The sequence below is a fragment of the Nylanderia fulva genome, unplaced genomic scaffold (assembly GCF_048542155.1).
Source record: "Nylanderia fulva isolate GAGA-0341 unplaced genomic scaffold, ASM4854215v1 Scaffold10, whole genome shotgun sequence".
Lineage (NCBI taxonomy): Eukaryota > Metazoa > Arthropoda > Insecta > Hymenoptera > Formicidae > Nylanderia > Nylanderia fulva.
Genome location: NW_028189193.1, coordinates 3,539,477 through 3,557,706, shown reverse-complemented (window position 1 = coordinate 3,557,706; position 18,230 = coordinate 3,539,477). Strand labels below are relative to the sequence as shown.

General features: G+C 26.6%; 8 protein-coding genes across 19 annotated transcripts; 2 read left to right on the top strand and 6 right to left on the bottom strand.

Moving 5' to 3' along the window:
- Positions 1–516: 516 nt before the first annotated feature.
- LOC114932021 (uncharacterized) lies at positions 517–1,450 on the bottom strand. Its single transcript, XM_029304197.1, has 4 exons — positions 1,446–1,450; positions 1,102–1,355; positions 887–1,015; positions 517–680 (listed from the first exon to the last, which is right to left on the bottom strand). The coding sequence occupies exons 1-4, from the start codon at positions 1,448–1,450 to the stop codon at positions 550–552; spliced, it is 519 nt and encodes a 172-aa protein (XP_029160030.1). The 3' UTR covers positions 517–549.
- Pef (penta-EF-hand domain containing protein peflin) lies at positions 1,290–3,596 on the bottom strand. 6 transcript variants are annotated; one of them, XM_029304240.2, is made up of 5 exons: positions 3,196–3,596; positions 2,759–2,933; positions 2,343–2,621; positions 2,033–2,164; positions 1,290–1,355 (listed from the first exon to the last, which is right to left on the bottom strand). In XM_029304240.2, exons 1-4 carry the CDS (start codon positions 3,205–3,207, stop codon positions 2,073–2,075), a joined length of 558 nt encoding a protein of 185 aa, XP_029160073.2. In that variant the 5' UTR covers positions 3,208–3,596; the 3' UTR covers positions 1,290–1,355; positions 2,033–2,072. The 6 variants fall into 6 exon arrangements, with proteins under 6 accessions (XP_029160073.2, XP_029160072.2, XP_029160074.2 ...); XM_029304239.2 differs by lacking the exon at positions 1,290–1,355 and adding an exon at positions 1,786–1,945; XM_029304241.2 differs by lacking the exon at positions 1,290–1,355 and having other exon boundaries at positions 1,786–2,164; positions 3,196–3,341; positions 3,405–3,596.
- Positions 3,597–3,757: 161 nt separating this feature from the next.
- Spf30 (Splicing factor 30) lies at positions 3,758–9,301 on the top strand. 6 transcript variants are annotated; one of them, XR_014924673.1, is made up of 8 exons: positions 3,758–4,133; positions 4,565–4,788; positions 5,304–5,453; positions 6,059–6,209; positions 6,286–6,440; positions 6,523–8,108; positions 8,338–8,452; positions 8,837–9,301. XR_014924673.1 is itself a non-coding variant. In XM_085482713.1 (6 exons), exons 1-5 carry the CDS (start codon positions 4,095–4,097, stop codon positions 6,427–6,429), a joined length of 708 nt encoding a protein of 235 aa, XP_085338839.1. In that variant the 5' UTR covers positions 3,758–4,094; the 3' UTR covers positions 6,430–6,440; positions 8,837–9,301. The 6 variants fall into 6 exon arrangements, 1 of the variants encoding a protein (XP_085338839.1); XR_014924667.1 differs by having other exon boundaries at positions 3,759–4,133; positions 6,286–6,655; XR_014924665.1 differs by having other exon boundaries at positions 3,759–4,133; positions 6,286–8,108.
- LOC114932059 (GDP-D-glucose phosphorylase 1) lies at positions 6,551–8,495 on the bottom strand. Its single transcript, XM_029304233.2, has 5 exons — positions 8,163–8,495; positions 7,813–8,093; positions 7,638–7,740; positions 7,237–7,546; positions 6,551–7,159 (listed from the first exon to the last, which is right to left on the bottom strand). The coding sequence occupies exons 1-5, from the start codon at positions 8,367–8,369 to the stop codon at positions 7,044–7,046; spliced, it is 1,017 nt and encodes a 338-aa protein (XP_029160066.2). The 5' UTR covers positions 8,370–8,495; the 3' UTR covers positions 6,551–7,043.
- Positions 8,628–10,370, bottom strand: Polr3F (RNA polymerase III subunit F). Its single transcript, XM_029304234.2, has 4 exons — positions 10,155–10,370; positions 9,194–9,806; positions 8,956–9,117; positions 8,628–8,873 (listed from the first exon to the last, which is right to left on the bottom strand). The coding sequence occupies exons 1-4, from the start codon at positions 10,226–10,228 to the stop codon at positions 8,799–8,801; spliced, it is 924 nt and encodes a 307-aa protein (XP_029160067.1). The 5' UTR covers positions 10,229–10,370; the 3' UTR covers positions 8,628–8,798.
- Positions 10,371–11,601: 1,231 nt separating this feature from the next.
- Positions 11,602–13,218, top strand: LOC146725231 (putative odorant-binding protein A10). The gene is made up of 2 exons (XM_085482638.1): positions 11,602–12,344; positions 12,804–13,218. The coding sequence occupies exons 1-2, from the start codon at positions 12,140–12,142 to the stop codon at positions 12,962–12,964; spliced, it is 366 nt and encodes a 121-aa protein (XP_085338764.1). The 5' UTR covers positions 11,602–12,139; the 3' UTR covers positions 12,965–13,218.
- LOC114932064 (allergen Tha p 1-like) lies at positions 13,112–14,717 on the bottom strand. Its single transcript, XM_029304245.2, has 3 exons — positions 14,270–14,717; positions 13,648–13,878; positions 13,112–13,398 (listed from the first exon to the last, which is right to left on the bottom strand). Exons 2-3 carry the CDS (start codon positions 13,838–13,840, stop codon positions 13,208–13,210), a joined length of 384 nt encoding a protein of 127 aa, XP_029160078.2. The 5' UTR covers positions 13,841–13,878; positions 14,270–14,717; the 3' UTR covers positions 13,112–13,207.
- Positions 14,718–15,100: 383 nt separating this feature from the next.
- Positions 15,101–17,397, bottom strand: LOC114931906 (nudC domain-containing protein 1). Of its 2 annotated transcripts, none has more exons than XM_029304055.2 (4): positions 17,169–17,397; positions 16,075–17,059; positions 15,441–15,808; positions 15,101–15,362 (listed from the first exon to the last, which is right to left on the bottom strand). In XM_029304055.2, the coding sequence occupies exons 1-4, from the start codon at positions 17,281–17,283 to the stop codon at positions 15,163–15,165; spliced, it is 1,668 nt and encodes a 555-aa protein (XP_029159888.1). In that variant the 5' UTR covers positions 17,284–17,397; the 3' UTR covers positions 15,101–15,162. The 2 variants fall into 2 exon arrangements, with proteins under 2 accessions (XP_029159888.1, XP_085338758.1); XM_085482632.1 differs by having other exon boundaries at positions 16,075–16,810.
- Between the last annotated feature and the right edge of the window lie 833 nt (positions 17,398–18,230).

Below are 18,230 nucleotides of genomic sequence, written 5' to 3'. Positions count from 1 at the left end.
ATAGTAACATTTTGCATAAAGAAAAATTGTGTATAACTCTAACAAAATATAAGTCTAATTAAAAAAATTGCATTTTTTTAAATAAATGTATTTGAAAAATCAAAATTTTAAATGTATAATTATTGACTTTTATTTCATAGATTTTTAATTTTCAAAACTAAATATGTTGACAACTGATTTATAAACTAAATTTTCATTACAGTAAAACTCGCTTAAAATTATTTAAAAAAAGTTTATTAACTATTTAATTTTTGTCTATTTCACCAAAGGTCTTTGAATTATGATTGTGGACATACTTATTTTTTAAATTAAATTTAATATATCTATATAGAAATATAAGAAAATGTATATCTGTATAATGTATAAATTTTGATTAAGTTATAAGTTTTTGATAAGTTTAATTCTGTATAATGTATAATTTTGAATGACAAATAATATTTTCATTTTTTTGTATATAATTAATCGTTTTCAATAAAATTTTAAATATAACTAAGAGAGAAAGTGAAATACTATATATATATTCAGAAAACATTTATTAGTTTATTAACACTACAATGTAAGTTGATGCATAGTTTTTCGTATCATTAAACAGCGTCCATTACGTAACATAGATCCACAACAAGACCAATGATTAACACCCGGATGTCCAATGTGTCCATGACCACATCCTTTATATCCACCTTTAAAATGAATTAATATATTATTTTTGTTAATTTTTCTAAAACTTTATATAGAATTTATACAGATTTTTCCTTTATATATAAATATATTTCATAATATCAGACAATTTTATTTTAGATTTATATTATGAGAAAATATTGTTTTTATAATATATTTAAAATTACTATTTAAAGAATTATTTATAATCAGTGAAATTAATTCTTACCAGGCATAGTGCCTCTACAGCCACAAGTTATTTCCTTTTTTCCACCACTAGAGCAGAATGTACAGCAATGATAAATACCATTATGCGTAAGTCTTAAAGCTGATAATCTCCCATTCTTGTACCAACATTCTGTAGTAAAATATAATATATATATATATATATATATATATATAAATTTCCCATTCAAACAAATTTAAATATCAAGTACATCTTACCATCTCGTTTATCCATTATTATATTTGTCACACCTAATTTATTTAATCTTCTCACTATTATTCTAGCAAGCGTTAGTATTTCTATTTCGGAACCATCAGCAAGTAAGTCATTTATCAGTGAAATAGCATCCAGAAGATACCTTGCCCTTCGTAATCGATCAAATTCTCGAATTCTTTCCTGGGCCTGTTTCGTGTGGAGCAATAAAACTTCGTAGTCTTGTAAATTTGAAACATCTGCATTACTTTCAGAATATCTGTATAAAAAGAACTCTTATTTATCTAAACTAAAAAAGTGATTATATGGCAATAATTGTAAACATGATATAAATATAAAAACTTATTACAACATATGCACAATACACAATAAGTTCTTATATTAATATCATTATTTATAATTATAACTTATAGACTACTTGTCTCTTAATAAATTACTAACATAAAAATCCTAAAATGGCAGAAATAGTTTTTAACAAGAAATGTATGTTTAATACATGGATAATTCATTTTTATCGTATATTTAATGTATAATAAAAGTCATAAGACATTATATATATCTTATTTTAAGCATTGTCATGTGATTTTTCATTTTTTACTTTAAATACTGTCACTTAAGTATATAAATGCGTAAACGCATCTTATTGTCATTTGAGGTATTGATATGATTAAAATTGACAGATATATAAATAATTTTAGCGCTTCTTATATTTATTAGCAAGCCTATGGCTTATCTTAAGGACATCAGACAATTAAGCATAACTTACAATTAGGCATGGAAAGCTTGAAAGCGCCAAGCAAGTTGAAAATACTTGGAATAATTCTTAAATACAAATATATTTCTGAAAACCTAAGCATAAACCTATTTTATATTCTTTCCTAAGATAAAAAAATAGAATTTGCAGTGCATGTTATATTAACAATTATTTTTCTGTACCAAGTGTGATAATTGTTTCAATCATTAAATCGAAAGATATTTATATGCTACAACTAAGAGCTACTCCCAAGAAATCTTCAAAACTAATGGTAATTGTCCCAGTTTGATCTGTATCTCTTGTCCTAAATGCCTCTGTAAAATAATATATTTTAATAAATTGTACATTTAAATCATTTTAAATATTATTATCAAAATATATTTAAAAATATTATATAGATAGAAAAATAAAATATTTATATAAATATAATTCTCACATATATACACACATTTACATGATATATCTATTCCATATATCTATAACTTTATTTACCTGTAAATCTTTGTATCTGAACACACAATACTATAAACTGATCAACAGTAATGGATTGATGACCACGAAGATCACTTTTCTTTATGAGAAATTCAATAAACTCTGAACTAAGTCTATAACCCATTTGTGTTAAAGCTGCGTTTAATTCATTCTCTTGTATACTGCCTGAATTATCATGATCAAAACCACGAAAAACGCCAAGCCAAGCATTTATATAATTATAGAGGGCTTGAAATTCTGATATATTTATAGTCCCATTCTTTTCTTTATCAAACATACCTAAATCAAATCAAACAAAATAACTTTTACAAATTTCTTTAGTCAATTGTTGTTTATCTTAGAAAATAGTTTAAGATCTGATATATTCATATTATTCACTAACATATAAATAATAAATACAAAATTTGCAAACGTACCGATCATTAGCTTGCATGCTGTGTCGGAGAAAGTGCCTCCTTGACCATTAGCTAATGCTGATTGCAATTCTGTAGCTGTTATTCGACCACTTCCATCTTTATCCACCGTGGAGAACCATTGTTGAACATCCGGATGTACCTCAGATCCAGGATCAGTCGAGCCATACATTGCGTTCTTAAAGCAGAATAGAAAGAATAAGTATAACTAAAGAAAGTTATACATTTTCCTAACGTGTATACATACATGCAATTATAATAAATTATAGTAAAATAAAGATAAGTGTCACAGCTTGTTTACATTCATTCATGTGTTAATGTCATTAATGCGTCTGACGAACAGTTCATTAAATAGTTAACAAAAAGTTAGCGAAAAGACAAAGTTGACATATTATTGTTACATACACATGTGCAATTATTATACAATCATTCAAAATTACCGGATATGCCATGACTGACACTCTCTTTAAGTATATGACAAGTTACGTTGTGTCAAGCTTATCTCTTCAAACTGTCATCACATAAAATTCTACGTTATTGAATTACGCAATATAAAACGCATTCGTCACGCGTTATTAACAGCATACTGGAATTAAACGTGGAAAAACATACTGGAATAATCAGGAGCCTAGATTCTTATGACACATACATAATATGTTTACTCCTACGATAGATATTTCTGTATTTATGACCAATTAATCCACTCGTGAGAAATATATTTCTTCCCTTTTTTTTACTGAAAATAGCTCCAATCTAATTTTCAGGTTATTCGATATAAGAAACGTCAGAAACCTTGAACAAAAAAACAGCTGATCGTAAAATGCGAATATATGAGAGCGAATATATATAAACAAACGAATAAATTTTATTGGCTGCGTCATATTGTCGACACTTTCGCCTCCTCGACTCATGATTGGTCGACATTTACGTCAACAATATGGGCGTCTCGCGTTTTCCCTTTTAAGGTTGTCAAATCCAACTAGATGAGTTTTAGAACGCAGTATTGACACAATTAAATCGCCATCTTGCAATGTTCATGATTTTAGTTGCTTGTAAGCTTTGCCCAGATATCTTTCGACATATATATTGACATTTTTATTTAATAATTATTCATTCGCGCACTTTCTCTGTCTATTACATCCGTCCATTATTTTAACGCGATGTAATTTGTGACACGAAGAAAAAAAAGTGACGATTGTGGTCGCGATTATTTTGCGCTTCGAACCGAGGCATCGCATCGAGAGGACGTAATAATATTATTATTATACATAAATATTTGGGAGCGAAGAGGCCGTGACACAACGGGCTTCGAATAATCTGTTTCTCGTTCAAGTCAATCATGGATGACTTGCAAAATTACAAGCTGCAGCTTCAGCAGGTGAGAGTTTTGTTATTCTTTCTTATAACCTCTTAAAATGTCGATAAATCAGATGTAAAGAAGAGTCGATTTTTTTTAATATACAGAGTGTCCCAAAATTACCGGACATCCTGTTAATAGGGAAATTCCTCGGGTTATTTGGGGACGATTTGTCCCTTGGAAGTCTTGTGGAAATAAAATATTGATAAAATCACATTCTTTAATTAATTTTAGGTAGAGTTTAGTAGACTTTTTTTTTTTTTAATTTAAGGCTTAGTTACAAAGATACATGATGGCAAAAACAGTGAACATGCAAAAAGTGATTAACATTTTTGTTGAGGAAAAATCGATTCTAAATCTTGGGAATCTTCTTATTAACAGAGTGTGCGATAATTTTGGAACACCCTGTATATACAATATTTCTGTGCTAATTTGTATCTTTTATGTTTCAGGTGGAAGCGGCTCTTACGACAGATCCGAATAATGAGGAGTTGATAAAGCTGAAATTCGATCTGAAGGAAGTAATAAAGCTGACACATGATTTAATTAAGTCACAACAACAGGAAAAAAGACAAGCCAATGGCATGGATGCTAAAGATCCTATTTTGCTTGCAGTTCTGGCCAATAAGTGGAAGGTCGGCGATCAGTGTATGGCACCCTGGAGCGAAGACAACAAGTGAGTGTATAGATTCCACAGTTTTAATTTTAGTAAATTTTATGTAAATTTTGCAAAAGGATAGATTTATAACACAGCACAGTTTTAGAAGCTAACTATTTTGCCTAAATTGTAAAATATTTAAAAAATGACTATATAAAAGTTTTTGATAACATTCTATAAGCTATTTAATAGTTAAATTAGAAATTGATTTAGTGATGAATTGAATTATATAATTGGGAATCGAAGGGTTTTGGCAAAATTTTTTATTTTGTTTTTAAAATTATTTATTTTTCAGTTAATATTGTGGACGGACTTCATTTTAAGAAAATTTTAATTTGAATTTAAACTGCCAAGTTTTATTTAATGTTGAACATTAAAAAGCAGGAAAGGTATTAAGCAAGTATTTATCATGGCTAGACTTTCTGTTAAAAATCGATATATTGACATTTTGTCTAAAATAGCACAATAGCTATTTTGAAATAAAACTTGTGCAGCTCTTAGTTTTTATATTATATTTTTATAAAACTTTACAGATATTATGAAGCAACCATAGACTCGATAAGTGAAGATGGAGTTGTAAATGTAACATTCAATGAATATAAGAACACTGATGTCACCATGCTCAGTCAGTTGAAATCTGTTGCTAAGAGGCCAGCATCAGACTGGGCAGATCAAAAATCAAAGTAAGTCATTTTTAATTTATGATATTTATAATGTATAGTTGTTTATAGATTAATATTTTTTATAATTTTACACATGTCTACCTTATGAGAAATGTAAAAACTATAAAGCAATTACTAATCATTAATTTTTCCCTTCCTATCCTTTTCTGAATTGGCAACAATACTCCATGATTGATATTTGGTCTGAAATTGCTCGTTATTGCTCATTTATCCTTTGACGTTACATGGTCATCGGATTCCAGGAAAAGGTAATAAGAATTGTCCGATTTCTCTGGTACCATACTTTTTGAAACAAAATAATTGGTATATTATATAAAAAAATTATACATATATATGTGTGTATTGCTATTTTATAAATATTAATTTATTGAAATAAGTATAGTATTTTTATAAATCAATTTCAACCATTATAGCACATACACCTACATATATACATATATACATATATACATACCTACATATATATATATATATATATACATTTTTAATTTACATTTATAGAGATATGTGTTTAATATAAAAAGAAATAGTAATAGAGTTTTTATTACTCTTATATAAAATAGTTTGTTTTCTGTTTATCAAAATGATGAATTATTCATTTACAGGAAGATGCAAGCAGCTGCAGTGGCAGGTTCAGATCCAAACAAACAGAGAGAATATCTTAAGAAGAAGAAACAGAGGAAATTACAGCGATTTAAGGAACTGGAAGAAGAACGTGAGCTGGAGAAAAATAAATGGTTAGCGTTTACCAATAAGGTATGTGTAGTACAATTATACATTTATCTCAAGGATGTATTTTTAAAGTATATCGATCTTGTAATTATTTTTTCAGTCTTCAAAGAAAGGCGTCATAAAGAAAAGTATCTTTGCGACGCCGGAGAATGTGAATGGTCGTGTGGGAATCGGTACCTGTGGCGTTAGTGGTCGAGAAATGACTAAGTTCAGTAACGGAGAGAAATGGAGACGAGGAGCTTAAATAACTTAAATGTAAATAGATTACTATACTTGTAACTTGGTGAGAGATAGAAGAAATTTTTGCATAATTATTATTATACATTAAATATTAAAGAGAGAGACTGCTGATTTTTTCACAAACATTGATATGCGGTGGGTTGAATTAATGCGCGCGATCGCAAGACTGGCCATGATATTTTCACAATATACACAGGGATAATACATTTTCATGTGTCAACACCGACCCTGTAAGTACCGAAACAATTTCGGATTTTTTACCGTAATACAATTCAAAAATAATATTGACAAATATGAATGTGTTTTTAGATTAATATGTTTCTGTTAATATAATTTGTCTACAAACAAAAATTCATATAAATAAATGTATATAAATGTTTAATTCATGAAGCAAACAAAATACCAATTTAATATTTTTTTTTTTTTAATGGAATAAGTGAGAAAAACTTATTAAATAATATATAACCAAAGAATACAGAATGTTTCAATTGATTTTAATATATATAATTTAGTACAGGTTAATTATATAACGAAATAAAAAAAAACGAATGAAAAAATGACCATTCCACTATTTAGTAAAGATTTAATATAGCTTTTCTTTTCTTTCTCTCTTTCTATTTATTTCTCTAAAAAAATTTTGAGCTCATCTTTTATTAATAAGAAATATTCTTCCGTAGTATCATTAATAACATTCTTTACTTTATCTTCTGTCAAATTATTGTACACTTCTTCATCTAAAAATTATATTATTCAGTCAATATTATTTATATTCCAACAGAAATAATATTATGAATACAGATATTATTCTTACCTCTAATTGAAAAATGCCCAAAAAATTCACATACTGCAGGTAAAAAGGCAGTTGTATCTCTAACACCAGTAGAATGTTTCCTCACCCAAATATAAATGCGTAAATCGTTATACGAATCGTCGTTAGATCGTGATTTTGCTCGTGTAATGTATACATTGTGTGCTACTTGATGTAATTGTAAATAATTCACTATAAGGAATGTTTGAGACACAAAATCCTGCATACTTTTAAAACTAGACAATTTGAGGCAGAACCCTTTCGCCGGATAATTTATCAATAAGTATACATTAGATGTATAATTGTAAATATCCTAACAACAAACAAAAAATAGATGTCTGTAATGTATTGCAAATAAGTTTTTATAATAAGCAGACAATTATATATTCAAATATATTACTTACAATGTATTCAAGAAGCATTTCGTATTTTAAATAGTACAAATGCCAGTGTAAATGATTAACAGATGCATGAGCACACAAACTATTGAAAGTAGCCCTCAAAGACCTGAAATGGAAAAAAAATCTGTAACATCACATCTTGACAAATGTTTTTGATAACACAATTATTAATGATTACCATGAGCTGCTTAAAAGACATAATTCTACCACTTTGCGAAGACTGTACTCTGTCATAACTTGTGGTAAACATTTTAAGCGTTCCAAAAGAACTAAACAATGACCCTCTTCCAAAGGACTGGCATTAATTGCAACTATATCATTTGTGTCACCATCACCAATGTCAAATAATATTTCTTGTTGTGTTAGATTAGTGAAATTAAAACGTGTGGAGTCGAAAGACTGCAGCATAGATGTAATTGATTCTGGTACACGTCTACATTCAGCTCTTTCTGGATTTAACTGAAATTATCAATGGTATTCTACATTAGAGTTTGATAAAAATATTCTTATTAACATCTATGTGTGTACCTGTACTAAAAATCTGTATCTGCCTTTCAATGATTTATTGCTCCTTATATTTAAAGTGTATCGAAATGCTTTGGCCTTTTCAGCCTGCTTCCACGTTTGCTGTAAAATATTATCAAATAGGCTCTCTTTTTCTTCATATAATTTAACGACAAAATTAAAATCTTTTGGTTCATAGGAAAATATAGGAATTTGTTTATGTGAAAGCATCTTGCATATAATCGTGATGATTTATATTAAATATAACGAACAAATTTAATATGTAAACGTAACATCAACTCAGTGTCAATAAGGTGCGTATACTGACATTTTGCAGAGTATATATCAACCTAACCTGACCTAATCTAACTTGTGAAAATATGAGAATTTGATCGATCAAAAAATCTCTTTGCTCCACTTTCAAAATAATAATTTTATAAAATGAACATGTATCATTATTATATTGAAACACGTTTTTTTTATACATAATGAATAATTGTTACAAATTTATTTTATGTAAGTTTAAAAATACATATAAATCAATTCATATATTTACATAATGCATTGTATGTTTACATAACAGAGACTATATTAATTATTAATGTTAATGTAAATAATAATTAATCAATATTAACAATTATTATTTTTATTTTGATAATTCTAGTCTAACCATTCTCTAATGTAGTGGCACTTTATAGGTGTAACAGGTCCATCATCGCAGCATTGTTTCCTTATCTATAAAAAAGAAGTAGGAATTAAGAAGAAATACTTAAATCTTTGAAGAATATTATAATAAACACGATATAATGTGTCTTACTGGACATATGCCACAAGGAGTTCTAATCAATCCAGGTGAAGTAGCTAAAGGCTGAATTGCTCTATATAAATTGCTTCCATCTCCCGCAAGTATTTGTTCAACCTTACCATCGTAAACCAAGGTATTTAAAATCATTTCCATATTTGTTACAGATAATTTCACCTATATAAATAAATTGATATTTTTATCTTAAGCAGAAAACTTCAAAGAATATGTTTTGATGCATTAAAAATATTACCTTACTGATTCCTAAATCTGAAATATATTTCCATACATCTTTAGATGAAGCAAATGTCTTGTTTCTTGCATCGATAGGTCCATTGTTACAAGTTTTTGTTTTTTCTCTTTTTTGTTCCAAAAATCGATAACATTGTTGATTCAATACATCAACGAATTCTGTTTCAAAATCTTGATCTTGATACCATGCACCACCTGTTACTGATTCATCAGGTTCTAAATTGTACAGCATATATACCTTCTTCTTACTTGCTGCTACAGATTTAACGACTTTAATTATCTTCTTGGTTTCCAAGCTTTTCAAAATCTTTTTTAATTGAGTATGCATCAGATTCGATTTAAATCTTATGTCTCGAGTCCATATTCCTTTATTCCCTGCTTCTTCAATAATTCTATAGACTATCTTCTCTTCATTATCAGCACCCTTAACTAATTTTGTCGGATCTTTCAAGCGATAGGACAATGATCCTCCATGTTTATATAGATCAAAGTATCCTTGCTGCAAAAGCTTATTTATAATTTCAGCTCGTTGATTTAATGGTAGATCAGGCAGCTCAATAGCCAAGTCTTTGTCAGAAATACCTTTAGGTCTGGCTTGTGCCAAAGCAATTATTCTATGAAAAATACAGAGTATATTAGAATAAATGATGAAAGAGAAGCAAGATTTTATAATAAACAAAATAAAATCAATGACAATCCAATTTACTTTGAGTCTTTTAATTTATCATAAATTCTAATCTTTTATATAACTTCAATATTATTGACCATTATATAAAAAAGAAAAATTTTAATACATATTTAATATATATTTTAATACATATTTTTTTATATTTGACTGTCGACATTTGACTGCTTCACATTATTATGTGACATTTAAGTTATCAAAAAAATTTAATTGATATTGTTATTTTGACATAAAATTAAGAATATCTAATCAAACTGAAATTCAAATTCTTTTATACTTTTGCTCAATTGTTTCCAGCCCATCGAGATTCGTGGTACTCTGTTCTTGTAAACTGCTGCCTTCCATATCCATCGTATATTGTAAATAAAATAATTAATATAATACTTTTTTCTTTTGAATCTGTATTATATCACAATGTAGCTATCACATGTATGCAAAATCTCTCAAAACCAAACTGAATCTGCTCCACGTTCCACACATTTGGTTAGATTAAATTACCGACGAATGATAAGATTAAATTTAGAATTAGAATTCAATATCATCGCTAGATGTCATTACCATTACTTTTTGAAATCTGGCAAAGTTGCCGCCCATGATTGTATTTTGACACTTTCATATTCGACGTGAAACGAAGACAGAATGATATGTTTAAAGTGCTGAAAGCTCAAATACAAATAGCATAACAATAAAAAAATATAAAAAAGATGACAGCTATATATAAAATATCTTAATAATACTCAAAAATTTTTTTAAAATACTATTATATATAATTAATATATATAATTAATTATATAATATATTAATTATTTATATATAATGTACTATAATTTTGTGAAGAATTTATAGAGCTATAAATTATTATCGCAATTTGATTTTTATCGCTAACTTGATCACTTAAAAACAAGTTTTTTGTCTTTATTTGCATTTTGCGCACGTGTGTGTATATGGAGTGTACACGCATACTTTTCTCATTTATGAAATTTCTAAGAAATATGTGACTTATTGTTAAATAACGACAAAAGAAGTTTTTTATGCAATTAATATTCGTGGAATAATTCAAAATAATTTTTCTTGGAAATATATATATGTTTTTACCTTTCGCTAAATTATATGTCCCTAGCTGCTTTTTATTCTTATAATCGTACTCTACCGACTAAAAAACTTATTATATTCGAAGGTTATTCTCATTTAAAGTTTTTAACTGTTGCCGAATATATATATGTAAAAAACATATATATAACAATAAAAGTGCAAAAAATACTATGGTAATAATATAAAATATAATAATATATAAATAAAAATATAAAAGCATATAAAAAATTTTTATTGTATTTATTTTTAATCAATATATAATTTAGATAGTTATTAAATTTAATAACTATTTAAATTATATATATTGATTAAAAAGCTAATTATATCATTTTATTTATGAGCAATAATATAATAAAAGTTTTTAATTCTTTAATAATATATTTCACATCGTTTAGTATTTTGCAAAATAATTGCACGTTATATTATTGTTACATCCCAGATAGCACCATGTTCAAAATGCACCCATAAAACATTTTTAAGATGTTTTCAAGATGTCTTTGGGATATCATATCATAAGATTTCTTAAAGATGTCTTAAAGATTTCTTAATGATATGACTTATGCGTGCATTTTAGACATAGTACTATCTGGGATATAAGTACATATATTTACATATATACATAATTAATTTTTGCATAAAAATAAGTTTTTATCCAAATGAAATATGCAAATATTTTTTTATCTATTATCCAAATTTAGTTAAAAATAGACGCAAAATTTTATCGGAAACGAGTGATATTAATAGTACAGTAGCAATTAATTAATCATAACCAGCTGAAAACAGCTCTCTTACAATATAACATTACATTTTCAGCAAAAAACTTATTCATTATTTGTCTTTTCTTCTTTATGCACGTTATGTCCCTGGTTATGGTGTTTAACGCGTTCAGATTTCTTGACAAACCAGGTATCAACCTTGCCGAAATCATATGCATGCCTGACTCACGCATGCATATGATTTTTTTTATTTTACTTTAGAGGAAACAATTCCAGTTTGCCTTCCTTCTTTATATGATGATGACCAGTCATCAAACGGCCATGACGTCTTCTTTGTTAAAGAATTGCCTCTCATCGTTCTATAAATACGAGCAACGGAAGACGCTATAGCGTTCAGTTTTATCCAAATACTGATTGAAGAGTGAATCGTATTCACTCATTCACTTTTCCTGAAATGACTAAATTCACCGCTTGCATATTTATCTACCTAACATGTATCATTTTGATTGCGCATGCAGCATCAAACGAAAAATATTCGGACAAGTATGATAGTATCAATGTCGAAGCTGTGTTGGCTAATTCTCGCTTAAGGACTCAATATATTAACTGTATAACAGGCACTTCTTCTTGTCGTACGGGAGCTGAACGCTTCTTAAAAGGTAATTTTTCTCTTTTCTTCTATTTTTTTACTTTTTAATTTAAAATAATAGTCGAAATACGTCTACAATAATATATATATATAAATTTTATATATTAATATATTAATTTCATTATGCTATTATATATATTATATATCATTAGTTAATATATTATAATATATATATATATATATATATATATATATAATGTTAACTATATATATAATATATTAATTTTACTAAAGAAACTATGTTTCCAAAGTATTTGTTTATAAAAATTGATTCATTACCTAACGTATATATGCATATATCTCGCATGCCAAGTAAATATTTTTAGGAAATAAAATAATTAACTACATAATAATAATATTATATTATTAATAATTCTTTTAAATTTGTAATTTTCAATTTGTAACAGTATATTTATTTAATATTTATTTGTTTTATTTATTACTTTAATTTTTCTTTTTTTCTTTTTAGAAAACATTGCAGAAGCATATCTTACGAATTGTAAAAAACGCACGGACAGACAAGTATATTTCTTCAATACGGTTACTTCATGGTTTGCAGACAATGATCCTGAGACTTGGAATCGTGTAGTAAAAATGATACTTGATGACTTACGAAACAAGAATGCATAATTATAATTATATAAATATATCGTGATTAAGATGATAATCGCATCTGTACTTTATTAAATTGCAATATGTGTATATTTTTTATAAGCTTATTAGTAAAATGTTCTAAGAAACTTATTTCGGAAATAGACGAAAATACTTAAACAAAAGTTTACAATATCACATATATGTATATTTATCACATGTATGCGTTTCATGTACATATATAATTTCGATTTATTGATAAAAAAATCAATAAAGCAAACATTATTCCTCTACTTGTGCTAGAAATTTTTCGAAATTTGCAATATACTCTCCCTCAGGATCAAATTTTCCAAGAAAGTCCGTCCAGAGATCTGGTCTATAATTTTTCAAATGATTGCCTATTTTTTTTGCTGCTTGTTTTTGCTTTGAATTGCATTTTTCGCAAATTGTGGATACCGCTTCTGGAAGCGCACCTATGCGAGGACATCGAAATTTATATACATTGTGTATGTATATATATATATATATATATAATTTAAATAAAATAATATTTTAATATTTTAATAAAAATGAGCTGCCATTTTTCTTCTTTCTTACCTTCTTTTCTTCTTTCTTACTTAAACATGCTATATTTTCCATTTTTTTCATTTAATAAAAATACAGCTCTCTTACAGAATTATAAAATAAAATATCCATAAAATCTTGAAATAAAATGTATTTACGTTTAAGACTGCGTGCATCGGCGGTGCAGGGACCTCTATCAAGAGCGCAATCCATATATTGATTTAGAAGACGATCGCTTTGAAGAATTGCATTTACGTCCACATTATCATACATAGTCGAATAAGTCCCTTCCATCCCTAAAACGAGTCCAGAAAACATGAAACTGGATAGCAATATGAACGTGAGTTCCATCTCTCTTCTGATCCTTTCCTCGCAGCAATCTGTTATTCCTATATGTAAATTACAACAGAAAAATAAGATTAATTCTTAAACCTTTAATTATGTATAATTAATGTTTAATTAATTCTTTCATAAATCTTTTTCTTAATTATTTCAAAATAAAATGTTCTTTAATTTGCTTTTAATAAAACGCAAATAAAAATAGTATAAAATAATATATATGTGAGATATATCATTCTATTGATTTTGAAACGATGAAACGATCAAAAATTTTCTTATTTTTATACACAAACACTGTAATAATAGCGCTATAACATAATTGAAAAATTTACAATAATTAATTGCTTTAATTCAATATATTTTATTCGAATACACAAGAGATTTTTCAAATATAAAAAAATATAATAACAAATCACAATTATTCATCACATACTTTCTCACCTAAAAGTTTTTTAAAAATTTACTTGGCCGAACTTTAATGTTCTCACGTAACTGCACAATTTTTATAAGATATGCTAATGTCAGCGTGTATGAACATATTGGACTTTTCGGGGAAAAGAGAGGCTTTTTATCAAGTTTTTTTCAACAATACACATTATACTTGTTATCGTTAATTTATCTGGGTTAATTCAATTAGCATACAAAACGTGAACTTATACATATACAACTTAGTACAGATATTTAATATGTATGCTGAATTATGCGCAATCTGCAAAAAACGCGGAATCAATTTATTCGTCATGTCACGTATAGAATGTTCTGACATAAAACGTGACGATGATTCAAAACGATATAACTTATATATATTTATACTGTTTCTTATCATGATCTCTGATTTCAGATTGATATCTATGTTTTAATTAAAAATATTTTTATATTTTTAATCTTTTAAATTTGTGTAATTTCAAATAAATATATATATATACAACGTGTAAAAAGGGTCGTGGAATTTAAAATAATTAATTGATAACTTTATAAATATATAAACTGTTATAAAATTTATAATATTTTTACACACACTGTTTAATTTTAATTTTTCTATTTTTGTTACTCCATATTCAATTCGTGGAAAATAATTGAGCAGAATATAAAATATAATTTCTAGCAAGATATATTTGCAAATGGAGATGAGATAAAATAGAGAGCAAACTTAATTGTTTATACCATACTATTATTTAGTCTATCTTATTCAAATATCTATGTGTGAATATAGTATACTATATAGTATACTATAGTAATACTATATGTATATTATTAAAAAAAAACGCAATATTTAAAAAACGTTTGGAATTATTTATTTTAATAATAACTCCAGTTTAATTATATATATAAAATTATAAATGGATCTGTAAACGATATAATTTATCTTTTGAAAGTACAAATAAATACTTTTTTGTAGCAACGGCGCCCATAATAGGGGAATTTTCACAATTTAGGTCCACAATCCATTGCTTGGCTATCTTTGCTGCTTCATCAGGTTTTTCGTACAAAAATACATGTCTTGTATGTTCTATTATAGCTATATACAAACCATCTACAAAAGAATAAAAATGTATATATTAATATTTTTAATTATGTGAATAAATATATTTAAAGATTTTATTTTAATTACCAATTGGAGACACACAAAATTTTTTATTGGTTTTACTAGCTTCAACATAGCCAAATCTAGGAAAACTATGAGTATGTCTTATATCCCATTGAGTATCATCATCCATATCATCTATTATCCAAATGCAAGCATCGTGATCATGTCTCAAACATACTACTTGTCCATATTTCCTTTTGCATGTGAACAGCACATGATTATTACTTCCCAATCTAGATAAATGCGTGGTTGTCTGCATAGGAAGATTAATCCTTTGTAAAAAGTTATCTTTTCCTTCTAGATCACACTCTTCTAATTGTTCAGCATTAAATCCTATACAAGGTTGATCTCCACCAGCACTGCTGTTCTGATCTGTACATAAATGTGCTAGCCTATAAATGAGATTATATATTATTACCATGATATACATTATATTATTGCATTATTAAATATTACATTGCATTGTAAAATAATGTATTTTTTTATTGTATTATTATATTATATTGTAATATAATATATACTTTTATTAAAAAAAATTGAAATAAGAGAATTATAATAATATTATTACACGAGATTGTACAAAATATCAGATATAACATTAATATTACTGAAAATGTGTATATAACACTAATATAAAATATATAATTATAATAAGTACTTTTCATGAATTTCTGCAGCAAGAGCATCATTGGGTAAACATTCACCTCCTGTATCACCTTTGATTAACTCACTCCACATCAATCCATTTTCACATTTACTTAAATCAATTTGCAATGTGCCTTCTTTCTGCCTCCATGTTGCCACATTTTCCTCTAATCTATGTTGACACTCTCCTTGTATTAATACTTCATTTTCAATTACAACAGATAATTCTAATGGCTTGACTTGTATTTTAGGTTGTTTATCGATATGTTGTTTAGGCATTTTAATCCAAACAGTAAGCGAATCTTCATCCTGTGACCAATAATATTTTGGAGTTTTTATTTGCAAATCAATATTTGATTGTTTTCTCTTTCTTTCAGATTCTTCTGTAGCTTCTTTCTCAAAATCAATATTATTTTGACAAATGGAATGCAAGTAATTACCATTTTTTTCCACATAGACGTAATCCACACTGCCTTGTACTTTCAGTAGCTGTTTATTTAAGAAATGAATATTCTTTATCTCATTTTCTGTGTATTGCAAGGTGTATGATAGCAGAGTGAGCTGTGTATATTTCTTTTGATCATTTTGTGAAACAATAGTGCACATAGTTACAATAATCTTTAAGCCTTTTTCTATGTATTGCACATCCATGATAACTCCAGGTTCTACAGGACCTAGTGAAAAGACTTTCATATTCTGTTCTGTATTTCCTACTAATATCTCTAGTTTTTCACCACCATCAGAAATTGCTGAAATTTTATCCGAAGTGAATCCAATTGATGGATTGTACATTAATTTTGACAAGTCTGTGTCTGCAGTATTTAATTTATACATTTGATTCAAAGAATCGTCCTTATCTAAACGCCAAACAATCCAATCTTTATCAATAAACCAACACGATATATCATATACATTCTTAAATAAATGATTATGAAATGCAAATAGTCTTGCTTCTAACCAGGATTCTTGATTCTGATTTGGTTCTAATCTGTATACATCTGCAATATCATTTTATTCATTAAAGAAAAAGCTAGTATTTTTATGAAAAGATATATAAAATATATCATGCTTTATATAATATAGATAATAAAATATAAATTAACATACCATTTTTTAGCTCGATTTCAGAAATTATAGAAACAGCATCGGTAGAAAATTGATACTTTTCAAAAGATGAATTCATCAAACTTCTATTAGGACGTAATTCGATTATTTCTGCCATAGTTCCTATTTTTTATAGTTAATTAATCTATAATATATATATATATTTAATATCATACAAGTCAAACGAATGAAATTTTCATAAGATAATCTAACCTAAGCCTTATTGCCGCAATTCCAGTGCCATCTGCTTCCTGTTACTTATATTACAATAGAAAAATTCCTTCTTTACTCAGTGAAGGTAATCTTGCATTACACAATTTTCAAGTGAAATAATAAAATATAAGCAAATTAATAAGTATAAAATGTAAATAACGTAATTGTACCTAATTGTATGTATTTGTACATAATATATATAAATATATATATATATATTTTACATTATTACATCATAGTGCATACACACATCATAAATTAATATATAAAATTTTAAAAAGAAATTTTTTTATTTAAAAGTTATTCATAATGAAGAAAAAAGTACACAAATTCTAGAAAACAATCTATAAAATATTTACATTTACATATTGTGTATGCTAAATTGTAAAATGTAATGAATATGTATAGTAATATATCTATAAAGAATATATACATTATATAGAAATATGATGTGTTATATAAAGCTAAAAATTTTTTTTAAATCATTTTATTCATCTATCAAGATAAAAGCAAAAATTTTTTGTTCTGATTTATCAATCAAATGCTTTGAAATTTGTGTATGTATATATATATATATCACACAAAGTATAACTGTAATAAGATTTCTTATTTTAAATCACACTTTTTTAAATAACACTATGTTTATAAAAAATAATTTAATTAAATATTAGTGCTTTTACAGTTACATATAAAATACATTATATATAAAAATTTTAGTATAAAAATTCATGTATATCTAAATATAATTTATAAATGTCTTAAAAATATTGTAAATATAATTATAAAAGTTATAAATATCAAAACAATTTTGATAAAACGATAACATTTTCTTATTAAAATATTTAATTTGTA

Coding starts and splice junctions, on each gene's coding strand:
- LOC114932021 (XM_029304197.1), bottom strand. Junction 1,016..1,101: donor AATAATGGATAAACGAGATG/GTAAGATGTACT, acceptor ATTTTACTACAG/AATGTTGGTACAAGAATGGG. Junction 681..886: donor CTGTAGAGGCACTATGCCTG/GTAAGAATTAAT, acceptor TTCATTTTAAAG/GTGGATATAAAGGATGTGGT.
- Pef (XM_029304240.2), bottom strand. Junction 2,622..2,758: donor AGCATGCAAGCTAATGATCG/GTACGTTTGCAA, acceptor GATTTGATTTAG/GTATGTTTGATAAAGAAAAG. Junction 2,165..2,342: donor TCAGATACAAAGATTTACAG/GTAAATAAAGTT, acceptor ATTATTTTACAG/AGGCATTTAGGACAAGAGAT.
- Spf30 (XM_085482713.1), top strand. CDS start 4,095: ATGGATGACTTGCAAAATTACAAGCTGCAGCTTCAGCAG. Junction 4,789..5,303: donor CCCTGGAGCGAAGACAACAA/GTGAGTGTATAG, acceptor AAAACTTTACAG/ATATTATGAAGCAACCATAG. Junction 6,210..6,285: donor GGTTAGCGTTTACCAATAAG/GTATGTGTAGTA, acceptor TTATTTTTTCAG/TCTTCAAAGAAAGGCGTCAT.
- LOC114932059 (XM_029304233.2), bottom strand. CDS start 8,369: ATGCTTTCACATAAACAAATTCCTATATTTTCCTATGAACCAAAAGAT. Junction 7,741..7,812: donor TGTCTTTTAAGCAGCTCATG/GTAATCATTAAT, acceptor TTTCCATTTCAG/GTCTTTGAGGGCTACTTTCA. Junction 7,547..7,637: donor AAATGCTTCTTGAATACATT/GTAAGTAATATA, acceptor GTTTGTTGTTAG/GATATTTACAATTATACATC.
- Polr3F (XM_029304234.2), bottom strand. CDS start 10,228: ATGGATATGGAAGGCAGCAGTTTACAAGAACAGAGTACCACGAATCTC. Junction 9,807..10,154: donor CTGGAAACAATTGAGCAAAA/GTATAAAAGAAT, acceptor TATTTTTCATAG/AATAATTGCTTTGGCACAAG. Junction 9,118..9,193: donor CAGATTTAGGAATCAGTAAG/GTAATATTTTTA, acceptor TTATTTATATAG/GTGAAATTATCTGTAACAAA.
- LOC146725231 (XM_085482638.1), top strand. CDS start 12,140: ATGACTAAATTCACCGCTTGCATATTTATCTACCTAACATGTATCATT. Junction 12,345..12,803: donor AGCTGAACGCTTCTTAAAAG/GTAATTTTTCTC, acceptor TTTTCTTTTTAG/AAAACATTGCAGAAGCATAT.
- LOC114932064 (XM_029304245.2), bottom strand. CDS start 13,840: ATGGAACTCACGTTCATATTGCTATCCAGTTTCATGTTTTCTGGACTC. Junction 13,399..13,647: donor CGATGCACGCAGTCTTAAAC/GTAAATACATTT, acceptor GTCCTCGCATAG/GTGCGCTTCCAGAAGCGGTA.
- LOC114931906 (XM_029304055.2), bottom strand. CDS start 17,283: ATGGCAGAAATAATCGAATTACGTCCTAATAGAAGTTTGATGAATTCA. Junction 15,809..16,074: donor GCTGCAGAAATTCATGAAAA/GTACTTATTATA, acceptor TCTCATTTATAG/GCTAGCACATTTATGTACAG. Junction 15,363..15,440: donor ATTTTGTGTGTCTCCAATTG/GTAATTAAAATA, acceptor ATTCTTTTGTAG/ATGGTTTGTATATAGCTATA.